At 43.9% G+C, this 13,216-nt stretch overlaps 2 protein-coding genes across 4 annotated transcripts in view; one reads left to right on the top strand and one right to left on the bottom strand.

The window, feature by feature from the left end:
• slc5a5 (solute carrier family 5 member 5) overlaps positions 1 to 6,220 on the bottom strand; it is a 56,941-nt gene extending 50,721 nt beyond the window's left edge. Inside the window, exons 1-3 of the mRNA XM_052037704.1 lie at positions 6,112 to 6,220; positions 5,558 to 5,925; positions 792 to 857 (exon numbers count right to left, since the gene is read on the bottom strand). Coding sequence (XP_051893664.1) covers positions 792 to 857; positions 5,558 to 5,917 — 426 coding nt within the window. The 5' untranslated portion in view covers positions 5,918 to 5,925; positions 6,112 to 6,220. The remainder of the gene's footprint in view (positions 1 to 791; positions 858 to 5,557; positions 5,926 to 6,111) is intronic.
• The window catches only part of rfxank (regulatory factor X-associated ankyrin-containing protein), an 830,559-nt gene that overhangs the window by 414,047 nt on the left and 403,296 nt on the right, over positions 1 to 13,216 (top strand). The window lies entirely within an intron of this gene.

Genomic DNA, 13,216 nt, shown 5'->3' on the forward strand with positions numbered 1-13,216 from the left:
AGAGGTGTTGATGTACAGAGAGACTTAGGGTGCAAGTCCATAGCTCCTTGAAAGAGGCAATACTGAGGACAGGGCAGTGAGAAAGGCGTTTGGTATGCTTGCCTTCATAGACCGAGGCATTGAACATAAAAGTTGGGACGTCATGTTGTAGCCGCACAAAACATTGGTTGGTTCTGTAGGGAGATCATGTTGGCTCCGTGAAGAGCAGTCCCTTCGACCTGCCTTCCCTCAGCAGCCTTCGCTCCTTTCGCATAGAAACTCTTGAGAAGGTCATTTGTTGGTTAACGGCAAGATGTCTTCCAGTGACAGGGGCTCTGTGACTTCGGTTTTTAACTTTACAAGCTCTAAAAGTGTGACAAAAAGAGCTTATTTGTTATTCCCTCTGAAACATAAGATGACTTTGCATCTGGACAGCACCTCTCAGATCTTCGAGAAATGTCTCAAAGTGCGTCCTGAATTCAAGGAAAGTACAGAATGGAAAGTGACCGTTCAGCCATTGTCTCTATCTAGTGGTAGCTCACAGCTAAACCCACTAACTCCAACTCCATTCCCTTGCTGCCTTCCTTATAACTTTCACAGATAAGTTTCATTTGGTCCCCCAGTGGATTTATTTGTGGGCAACAACTCCTCTGCACAGTGGTAGTGCTGCTGAGGCAAACCAGAAATGACCCTCTTTAGTCATTGTTGTCATTACTCTTTAGTCTTCTCCTTTATTCCTGAAGCATTGGATCACAACTCACTCCTTCTTCAATGAAACTTTGTTTTAAAGAAAGCTGAATTGAAATTCTTACCGTAGCGACCAAGAACTGTAAAGTCCCGCACAATCGGAGGCCCTTGCTGAATCGCAGCTCCAGATACTGTAAAAGGAATCCAGGAACATGGGTGGGGAGGGGGCAATTTTCAAAACAGCCTCAAAAACACAAAATTAAACTTTCACACTCAATAGCTAACATATCCTGTGATGTAGATGCTGGAAGTAGAGTTTGATCAGCACTTAGTTTTTTAGTTGTTCACAGGGTGTGAGCTTTGCAGATAAGACCAGCATTTACCACCTGTCCCCAACTGCTTTTGGTCAGTTAGAGACATTGCACATTGTCATTATTAGAGACATTGTTAGACGTGAAAGAATGGAAGGATGCCCATTGATTACTGCACAATGTTCTATTCCATTTGCATCTCCTCAGAGCTGAAAGCAGCCCATGCCTGTGTGCAGCAAGACCAGGACAACATTGGGGCACAGACTGATAAATGGCAGGTAACATCCATGCCACAAAAGTGCCAGGCAATGACCACCTGCAACAGGAGATTCTGACCACCTACTCTTGACATTCTGTGGCATTACCATTGACAAGACTCCCAGCAACTCAGCTGAAGCAGACACATAAGCACTGTAAGCAGGTCAGAACTTGGCTGTCCTTTGGTGAGTGAACCATCTCCTGACACTCCAAAGCTTTTCTAGTATCTGCAAAGCTCAAGTCAGGAGCATGATGGACTCTCAAGGGATTTGGCATCAGCCATTCAGCCCTTTGAATCTGCTCTGTCACTTACTACGATCATGCTGATTTTTGATCTCAATATCACATTCCCTTCTCTCCCCTTACCCCTCTCTGTACAGACATCTGCAGCCTCCACAGCCCTCTGTGGCAGAGAATTCCACATGTTCACCACGTTCTAGGGGAAGACATTTCTAAATATTTTATCCCACAACCTGAGGCTGTGCCCCTGGTTCTAAAATCCCCAACCAAAGGAAACATCCTCCCTCATCCAGTCTCTCTAGCCCCATATCTTTCAGTGAGATCTTTCCTCACAGTTTCACCTCTAGTGAACACCAGGCCTGGTGAACCCAGACACTCCTTACACGACAGTCCCAACATCTCGGGAATAGCAAGGATATCCTTCCTTCCTTGGGTCAGGAGACCAAAACTGCAGACAATATTCCAGATGTAATTTCACCAAGGCCCTGTGTATTTGTAGTCAGACATAGAGTCACAGAGTTATACAACAAGGAAACAGGCCCTTTGACCCAACTCATCCATGCTGACTAAGATGCATTCCTGAGCTAGTCCCATTTGCCTACAGTTTCATATCTCTCTAAACCTTTCCTATCCATGTACATGTCCAACTGCCTTTTAAACCTTGTACTTATACCCGCCTCTAACACTTCCTCTGGCTGTTCGTTCCATATACCCACCACCCTCTTTGTGAAAAAATTGTCCCTCAGATTCCCTTTAAATCTTGCCTTAAACCTTTGCCCACTAGTTTTAGACTCCCCTACCCTGGAAAAAAGACTGTGACCTTATCTATACCCCTCATGATTTTATAAAACTCTATAAGGTCATCTCTCAGCCTCCTTTTCTCCAGGGAAAAGTCCCAGCCTATCTAATCTCTCCTTATAACTCAAGCCCTCTAGTCCTGGAAACATCCTTGTGAATATTTCCTGCACCCTCTCTAGCTTAGTCAAAGTCAAAATTCAGTTTATTGTCATATGCACAAGTACATACAGTATATGCACAGGGGTAATGAAAAACTTACTTGCAGCAGCATCACAGGCACAGAGCATCAGATACGCAACATTCACAAGAAAAAACATAAATTAAACATAACATGCAAAATTATACAAGAAAGACACAATTGGAACAAAATAAAGTCCCATTGTTGTGCAAAGTGGTTAAAGTAAATAACATCCTTCCTTTTGTAGGGCAACCAGAACTGCACATATTTCCTTGCTCCTTTACTCAGAATTTCCTGAAATGATGGCAAACATGCCACTTACCTTCTTAATGGCTGGCTTCACTTGCATAGTTGCCTTCAGTGACTGGTGTGCAAGGACACTTAGGTCCCTTTATACATCAACATTTCTCAGTCTATTACCATGAAATAAGACTCCGCCAAAGTGGATACTTCACTTTTATTCACCTTTCACTGCACCTGCCAGGTTGCCTTGAACACACAAAGGAGCTAGAGGAACTCAGCAAGTCAGGCAGCATCTATGGAGGAAAGCTTCTTTGCCTCCTCCTCACACCTCACAGAGCCACCCAGTTTCACGTCATTGACAAACAGTTACGTGGTTCCTTCACAGACCATTGATCTGGATGTGAATATTTGGGGCCCAAGCGCTTACCCCTGTGACACCCCCATAGTCACCATTTGCTATCCCAAGATAGGCCCATTTATTTCTATTCTCTGTTTCTGGTCTTTCAATCAATTCTCAATCTATGCCAGTCTGTCACCTCAGTTCTATCTGCTCTAATGCTGTACACGAGCACGTTGTTGGGACTTAATCACAGGTCATGTGGATGTCCAAACACACCACATGGATTCTCCCTTATCTGTTCTACTATCACATCCTCAAACATCTTCAGTCGCCCTTTTCATGCATCCACATTGACTTTGTGTAATCTTGTTGATACTTTCTTGTAGTCCTGTTATTTCCTCTTATAATAAACTCCAATATAGTCCCAGTACTGATTTTAGGCTAACCAATCTGTAGTTGTGTATTCTCTCTCCTTTACTAAATAGTGGGATTCATTTGCTACTCTCCAGTCTGTAGGAACTGCTTCATGATCCATAGAATTTTGGAAGATGACAATCAATGTTCACTATTTCCATGACTGCCTCCATTTGTACTCTGAGATTCAGATTATGAGGCCCTGAGGATTTATCGGACAAAGGAGTTCACTGCAATGGCACCTTATCCACCACCCTGAACATTTATTCCCTCCACTGCTCACATCCTGAGTCCAGAAGCAGAGGCAATGAAGTCAGGTGAGGCTGATAATATTCAGAGCAGAAAGTCAGTCAAGTCCTTGATTCGAGATTGCTTAGAGATTTGACAACACACGTTGGGCATTTTCCTGCAGGATCCATGTCTGACCTCCAATCCCTGCCCAAGAAACCTTTTATCTTCAATCTACAATATTTCTGTAACAAGTTATCAAAAGCAAACAATGAAATAAAACAGAAAAAAAAGTCATGCAAATGCTTTCATCTCACTGTGCAGAAGCTCAACACTGGGGAGCATCAAACCTTTGTGCTACCAGGACTAATTTCACTCCCATAATCCTGAGTACAAATGTTCATTAAGAGTGCAAAAGGCCTCGATAGTGTCAGCAATGCCCTTTATCCATTCAGCCTGGACAACCCCTGGGTCACTGACCGGTGCTGACTTGGGTGTCTGACCATAGACATTGACGGTGCTGTGCAGATGCCAGGTGCTATTGGATTAAACTGTGATCAATATGTTCTAACTCTGGACCTCTCCACAATTTTGGTACCTTGTTATTCCCCCATTTTTATCATTGTGGTGTACCTTCATCTGCGTGACCCTATATCCGTGAATTCCCTCCCTAATCCTATGTCCATCTGCTGAATACAAGCAAATAGGACAAGTATGGATAAGGTATCGTGGCCAGCATGGATAAACTGGGCCAAGGGACCCGTTTCGGTGCTGGACGTCTCTCTGACTCTATGCCCTTTAAAAATTACTTCTTTGATTAGGATGTGTCCATGTGTCCCAGTGTCTCTGAGTGTAAGTGCCTGGAACAAGCTGCCATCAGGGGTGCTGGAAGCAGATACAATCAGGATGTTTAAGAGGCATTTAGACAGACAGATGAACATGCAGGAATGGAGGGATATGGATCTTGTGCAGGCAGGTAGGTTTAGTTTAATTTGGCATTATGGTCGTTACAGACATTGTGGGCTGAGGGGCCTGTCCTGTGCTGTTCTATGTTCGACTTTCCAAGTTGTAGTCAGCATTGCATACAAAGAGAAAGGCAATGCTCAAGGCCAGTTGCTGGTGCTAACATTGCTGTCTGAGGGATAACTTCAAGAATTACTGGAAAGGTGTGAGGTGAAGAGAAAGATGTTGTTTACTTTGTCTGGTTAAAAGGTGGAACTCTGTGCTGTATACTTACTCCTTAACAGAATTAAATCATTGTTTAAAAAATATGAAGAGTGAAGGGTATTGAGAGCAGGTGTACGGGGTGGGGATCAGATAAGTACACACAAGTGTTTGCAACACAAAAGGTTTAACTAATTCAAAGCGAGAAAACTCAACAGACAGGGTAAAAGGAGGGACAAAAGTGGGCAGTAATTCAGTTAATGAAGTTTGCTCCACAACAGATTCCTGTCTCTATACAAAGCAACTTCCTTCTAAATCAGAATGTTGTGGATTTGGATCTTAAACAAAAGAGTTGAGCACAAAATCTTAACAGATACACCAGGGTCCAACTGGGGGACTGTTAGAGGACACAACACTGTTCTCACAGTGGGCTATAAAACATCCCGTATCATTGTTCAAAGGAGAACAGACAAATGTCCTGGTGACCTGTACCTAAACCATATCTGATCATGAGTTCAGTAGCTCATCAGATCAACAGTGAATAGACTAAATTATTTTATAAACTGTAAGTCTCTTGCAGTGTGTTGTGGCTCTAGAAGGTGCTGTATTGTCCAAGTCCATTCTATCAGACATGACAATGATTTGTAGAAGTGACATTTCAGAAAGGAATTTACAAGAGAAACATAAATATATGGTGCTGATTCCATGATGGCTTACCTCATAAGTGCTGGTTAATCCCAAGCGATAGAGGACAGGCAGGAAGAGATAGGCAGTGAGCACTGCATTCAGCGTTTGGCCCAGACACATCTGCACAAACTTGGCTCCGTAGTTGTATGCCTCTACAGGAACTCCAAGCACTTGAACAGCTGACATGAAACTGGCCGCAAGAGACAGTCCCACAGGCAGGGCTGACATCTGTCTCCCTCCTGTGAAAAACTCATCCACCTTCTTCCTCTCACTGTGGCGAACTGCAAAAAATATCCCAATCCCAACAGAGGCCAGGAACATCCCAGCAAAGAGGACGTAATCCCAGAGTGAGAAGGTTATTCTTGTTGACTCTGTTGTGGCTTCAGCCATGACCTTACCTGTGAAAGGATTACCAGTAGAGCAAATCAAATGTCAATTAGTTCAGAGAACTAAGGTAAATTATTCAAACAAATGAAGAAAATTAAAAATAAATTGCTGGACAGAACTCAAAACATTTGGAAGAAAAGTTTCGATGTTTACAGAGGATGAAACCTTCAGAAAGCTTGAGGCCATTTCTTGCTTACTTAAGTTCCTGAGTTAACAAAATGTAACTGAGTCCAAACTGTCATGATGACCTGTGGTTTTAGGTATCGCAGTCTTTACTGTGCATTCTTTTCATTGTGAATGTTGGAGAGTGCCTTGTGAATTATAAGTATTTCAGTAATATGAAGGGGGCGTGCTCGTTACACCTGATGCTTGGGCTGTCAATTCTCCACGTCAATCTACACATACTTTGTAAATGTTTAACCCTTTAGAAGGTCCAGAGAGATGGTTTCTCCACATGATCCTCAATCAAGACGAATTTGAGATCTTTCTCAGCCATGTAATCTCTCCTGTGGCACAGTGAATAGCAGTCCTGCCTCTAAGGCAGAAGGCTGTGGGTCCAATACCTGTGTGTAGTATTGTAGTCAGACACACCGATGCAGTACTGAGGGAGATCTGCACTGTTAGAGATGCTGCCTTTTGGACCAGGAGTTGACACTAGCACTGCCTGCTCTCACAGATGGAAGGAAAACAGTCCGTTTGTCACTGACAAACAAGAAACTGCAAATGCTGAAAGTCTAAGGTAAAAGCTGGGGATATTCAGCAGCTTGGGCAGTAGTTGTGGGGAGAGAAACAGTTATCTTTTCAGGTTGATGACCCTACATCAGAAAAGCAAAGTGTGAAGACAAGTGCTCAGTTGCGGGGGGTGGTGGGGGGGGAAGGGGGGCAAGGATGGAGAGAGCAGATGAATATCTGTGATTGGGTGCAAGGTCACAACTGTTGGAGTCATAGAGTTGAAGAATATAGAATATTTTTTCTTCTTTTATTTTCCAGGTAGCGAGGGCTGTGACTTGGAGCAAGAAGCGGAATGCTCGGTGCGAGAAGTAGGAGACATATAAAGAGGTTAGTGTCAGGACCCAGTCCTTTTCCAGGTTTTTCCAAACAATATAAGAGGCACAGCTGTGAATTGTTAGGTAATAATTGAATGGGAAATTAGCCAATTGGCAACAACCAATAAAAAGGTAGGGTCAAGCAGTATGGCCATTGCTGAAGTAGACCAGTGTTAATGTGGGGAGCTGAGGCTTTGGTAAGAAGAGGCTAAGGTAAGTTCATTTACTTCTTTGTCTATTAGTGACAATGGTTCCAGGGTCAGTGGTGTGTTTTCTCCTGGGAGATCTGGGAGCCCTCCAGTTTCTCTGATAGCTACATCTGTATGAGGTGCATACAGCTGCAGCTCCTTACAGACTGTGTTAGGGAACTGGTGCTGCAACTGGATGACTTTGCCTCATATGGGGGATGAGGTGGTGATAGATAAAAGCTACAAGGAGGTAGCCACACCTCAATGGCAGGAGGCAGGTAGCTGGGTGACTGTCAGGGGAAGGGAATAGGCAGGTAGTGTGAAGTACACCTGTGGCCATTCCCTTCAGTAACTGATATACCAACTTGGATACTGTTGGGGGGGGGGGGGGAACCTATCAGGGAAAAGCTGCAGTGGTCAGGTTGCTGGCACTGAGTCTGGCTCTGTGGGTCAGAAAGGAAGAGGAGAGTGGTAGTGATAGGGGAAACTCTATAGTTAGGGGAGCAGACAGGATCTTCTGTGCACATGAAAGATTCCTGGATGGTATGTTGCCTCCCAGGTGCTAGGGTCAGATACATCTCAGACTGGGCCCACAGCATTCTGAAGGGCCCCACCCCTCCCTCTCCTTCAATGTCAACAGACAATGAAGAACAGATTAGGAAGCAAATTTTGGAAAGGTGCAAAAATAACAGGGTGGTTGTTGTGGGTGATTTCAACTTCCCTAATATTGATTGGCATCTCCTTAGTGCAAAAGGTTTGGATGGGGTGGAATTTGTTAGGTGTGTCCAAGAATGATTCCTGAAACAACAGGAGGGGAGGCCATTCTAGATCTGGTACTAGGCAATGAACCTGGTCAGGTTTCCCACTCAATGGGTGAGCTGAGCATTTTGGAGACAGTAACCACAACTCCCTAACCTTTACCCTTGCCTTGGAGAGGGATAGGAGTAGACGGTATGGGAAAGTATTTAATTGGGGGAGGGAGAATTATGATGCTATTAGGCAGGAACTTGGAGTGTAAATTGGGAGCAGATGTACTGGGGGTGGGGTGGGAGAAATGCACAATGGAAATGTGGAGGTTGTTTAGAGATCATTTGCATGGGGTTCTCGATAGGTTTGTCTCACTGAGGCAGAAAGAAGGTGGTAGGATGAAAGAGACACAGTTGATAAGAGGTGTGGAATATCTAGTGAAGAAGAAAGAAGCTTAAGATTTAGGAAGCAAGGATCAGACAGGGCTTTAGAGTTACAAGGTAGCCTGGAATGAGCTTAAGAATGGACTTAAAGCTAGAAGGGGGCATGAGAAGGCCTTGGCAAGTAAGATCAAGGAAAACCCCAAGGTGTCTACTTGAATGTGAAGAATAGGAGGATGATTAGAGTGAAGGTAGGACTGGTTAGGGATAGAAGAGGAAACGTGCCTGGAGTCAGGAGGTAGGGGAGGTCCTTAATGAATACATTGCTTTAGTGTTCACCAGTGAGAGACCTTGACATTTGTGAGGACAGTGTAAAACAGGTTGATAAGCTAGAACATCTCGATGTTAAGAAGGAGGATGTGTTTGAACTTTTGAAAGTTCCAGCACCTCTGGGGGTGGATGGGATATATCCCAGGATACTACAGGAAGTGAAGAGATTTCTGAGCCCTTGGTGGTGATCTTTATCTCCTCACTGGCCACCAGGATAGTACCAGATGATTGGAGAGTGGCAAATGTTATTCCCTCTTTCAAGAGTAGGGATAACCCTGGAATTGTAGATCAGTGAGTCATACTTCAGTGGTGGGCAAATTATTGGTAAAGATTTTTAGGGACAGGATTTGAGCATTTGAAAAAGCATAGTCTGATTCAGCATGGCTTTGAGGGGCAGGTCATGCCTCATGAGACTGAATTCTTTAGAGGATGTGACAAAACTCATTGAGAGTAGAGCAGTGGATGTGGTGTATATGGACTTCATTAAGGTGTTTGATAAGGTTCCCCATGATAGACTCATTTAAAAGGTTGGGAGGCATGGGATCCAGAGAAACTTGGCTGTGTGGATTTGAAATTGGCTCACCCATAGAAGGCAGAGGGTGCTGGTAGGTGGAGCATATTCTGCCTGGAGGTCAGTGACCAGTGGTGTTCTGCAGGGATCTTTCTGGGACCCCTGCTCTGTGTTTTTATAAATGACTTGGATGAGGATGTGGAAGGGTGGGTTAGTAAGTTTGCAGATGACACAAAGTTTGGAGGTGTTGTGGACAATGTAGGTGGTTTCTGTAGGTTATAACAGGACATTGCTAGAATGCAGAGTTGGGCTGCAAAGTGGCAGATGGAGTTCAACCTGGAAAAGTCTGAAGTGAATCACTTTGGAAGATTGAATTTGAAAGTGGAATATAAGGCTAATGGCAGAATTCTTAGCCCTGTGAAGGAACAGGGATCTTGGGGTCCAAGTCCATAGATCCCTCAAAGTTGCTGTGTAATTTGACAGGGTGGTAAAGAAGGCATATGACATGTTGGCCTTCATTAGTCAGGAGATTGAGTTCAAGAGCTGTGAGGTAATGTTGCAGCTCTATAAATCCCTGGTTAGACCACACTTGGAGTATTGTGTTCAGTTCTGGTCACCTCACTATAAGAAGGATGTGGAAGCTTTAGAAAGGGTGCAGAGATTTACCAAGATGCTGCCTGGATTAGAAAACATTTCTTATGAGGATAGGTTGTGTGAGCTAGGGCTTTCTCCTTTGGAGGAGGATGAGAGGTAACTTGAGGTGTACAAGATGATAAGAGACAGCCAGAGACTATTCCCAGGGCAGAAATTGCTAAAACAAGGGGACATAATTTTAAGGTGATTGGAAGAAGGTATAAGGGGATATCAGAGGTAAGCTTTTTAGAGTGGTGGGTGCATGGAACATGCTGCCAGGGTTTCTAGTGGAGGCAGATACATTAGGGACATGAGAGACTCTTAGATAGGCACATGGATGATAGTAAAATGGAGGGCTGTTTGGGAGGGAAGGGTTAGATATATCTTAGAGTAGGTTAAAGGTTGGCACAACATTGTGGGCCAAGGGCCTGTACTGTGCTGTAATGTTCTGTGTATCTGGCTTTACCACTTTCTCTGGCAGCTCATTCCATATTACTATCTTTTGTGTGGAAAAACTTGGCCCTCAGACCCCCTTTAAATTTCTGCTCTCACCTTGGACCTATTCCTAGTTTTGGACTCCCCACCCTGGGGCAAAATTCTATCTACCCTGTCTCTCATATTTTCATAAACATCTTGGCCTATGAAGGAAAGGATGCCAAATACCTCCTGCGCCACCCTATCCACTCATGTCTCCCTTTTCTGGGAGTTAACATTCCACTATAAGCAACAGTCTCAAGGTCTCTGCCATTTACTGTAAGTGCCCTGTTAGTACTTCATATCCCAAAATGCATTGCCTCTCACTTGTCTGGATTAAATTCCATCTGCTGATCCATGTCCCTCTGTCCTTTCATGACCACCTTTGCTATCTACTGCACCAACTTGTCGCCAACAAACCTCACCAGTTCACCTCATTCATATCCAATATATGTATGACAAACAATGGTCCTAGCCCTTAGCCCTGCAATACATCACTAGTTAGACTTTCAGTCAGAATAGCTCTTCAACCACTACTGTCTGCTATCACCAAGGCAATTGTGGATCAAGTTGGTAAACACTCCTGGGATCCCATGTGTCCTAACATTCAGGACCTGCCTACTGTGCAGGACTTTGTCAAAAGCCTTGCTAAAGTCTATGTAACCATGTCTACCACTTGGTTTTCATCTAGTTTCTTAATGCCTCAAAACTCAATCATATTTGTGAGATGGACTTCCATTGCACAAAACCATGCTGACTATCCCTTAACAGTCCTGGTCCCAATTCCCAGAGCAGACAGACCCTGACAAAGTGAGAAGTATCTGTCTGAATAAGAAGGCTTGGTTCTAGTGATTTCTTTTTTTCCTGTCCTTCAGCTGATATCAATAAAATTTATCCAGCTGCTTATCATAGAGCTGTTTGTGGCAGCTTGCTGTGGCCAAATTGGCTGTACCTGATGTCTACATTAAATGACAAGTAACATGTCACAAAGGTGCCAAACAATGATGATTGTAACACCTTGTTCATTTTAGAGTCATGACTGTCTGCTACTCAATCTGCCAGTGAAGCAGCACTCTGTGAATGACCATTTCACTCCCCTGACTGGGCCCCTGTCTCAATGTGGGGCCCCTCTGCCAACTTTTGGGTAATGAGTTCCCCCTTTTCTTGACTGCAGACCCTGTCTTGACTGGAGTAACTTCAAGGTTGTATGACCCACTTTTAAGGATTAATCTCAGTGACGGAACCAATAAAAATTGCAGAATCTTAATCTGTGCAAACAGGGCATTGGTTCTTGTACCTGTTACTGCCTGGTACCTGGGCCCGTTGCTTAACACAAGTTTCCTAATTACAGTAGGAATGCATTTGAAACAAGGAAATACATTTTTTTAAATATCCCAGCTGGTGTCTTCTACTGTTGAAGAAAGTCTAACCCATGCCATGTGTAAACAAAGGTCTCCTACATCTCAGTATTTCAAAAAACTTACTGAGACTAGATTGAGACATGCGGAGTTTCTATTTTGTAACAGTGTTGTGATAGGAAAGATGTGGTTAAACTGGAGAGAGTACAGAAAAGATTGAGGATGTTGCCAGGACTAGAGGGCCTGAGTAATAGGGACAGGTTGGCCAGTCTAGGTCTTTCCTCCTTGGAACATAGGAGGATGAGGTGACCTTTAGAGGTTTATAAAATCATGAGAGGTACAGGTAAGGTGGACCAGAGTCTAACAGAATAGTTGAAAGGCAAAAACTGCAGATCCCACAGATGTTGCCTGAACTGCTGGGCTTTTATTTCAGAGGAAGAAAATTAATGAAGGTTTAGTAGAAAGTCAGATTGTGCTTATCCAAGTCACCTGATCTGGAGGGAATTCCCTCAAAGTTGCTGAGGGGAGTGTGACTGGAAGTTGCAGAAAGAACATGGAACAGTACAGCACAGGAACAGGCCCTTCAGACCACAATGTCTGTGCTGACATGATACCAATTTAAACTGCTCATTTGCCTGCATGTGGTCCATAAACAAGAGCTGGTCACTCCCTTCAGGAAAGGGGGCAGTGTACAGGCACCTGTCTACATTAATAGTGCTGAGATCAAAAGGGTTGAGAGTTGCTAGGGGTGAACATGATGATATCCACATGGACCAGAACAGGCTATTGGTTGTCAAGAAAGATTACCAGTGCCTCTACTTCCTCAGAGGCTAAAGAAATTTGGCATGTCCCCTTTGACATTCAATTTTTATTGATGCAATGTAGAAAGCATTCTATCTGGATGTATCAGAGCTTGGAATGGCGACTGCTCTGCCTGGGGCCACAAGAAACTGCAGAATGTTGTGGACACAGCCCAGTGCATTACAGAAACCAGCCTCCCCTCCACAGACTTGGTCTATACCTCTTGCTGCCTTGAAGCAGCAAGCATATTCAAAGATCCCACCCAGTAGGGACATTCTCTCTTCTCCCCTCTCCCATCAGGCAGAAGATAAGGAGCCTGAGGGCACATACCACCTGGCTCAAGGACAGCTTCTATCCTGCTGTTATCAAACTATTGAACAGTTCCCTTGTATGATAAGATGGACTCTTGACCTCAATCTACCTTGTTATGACCTTGCATCTTATTGTCTACCTGCACTGCACTTCCTCTAGCTGTGATGCTTTACTCTGTATTCTGTTATTGTTTTTACCCTGTACTACTCTGTGGGTCAAGCAGCATCTGTGGAGGCAAAGGGACAGCTGGCATCAGGACAGAGGCTAACTGAGTTTTAAAGGAGAGCTAGTGCACATTGATAAAGGCTAACCTGACTGAATTTTGGATTAGAGAATATTGCAGATTGATGAAAGTGCAGATTCAGATTGGTTTATTGTCAGATACACCAGGAGACAATGAAATTCCTTGCATGAAGCTTACGGAGCAAACAGTATCCATATAAAGAGTATACATAAGTACAATTTGCCATGTAAATCTGGTTAGTAGGGTTGAAGGTCATGGAATAAAGGGGCCATCATTTA

The sequence above is a fragment of the Pristis pectinata genome, chromosome 24, assembly GCF_009764475.1.
Source record: "Pristis pectinata isolate sPriPec2 chromosome 24, sPriPec2.1.pri, whole genome shotgun sequence".
Lineage (NCBI taxonomy): Eukaryota > Metazoa > Chordata > Chondrichthyes > Rhinopristiformes > Pristidae > Pristis > Pristis pectinata.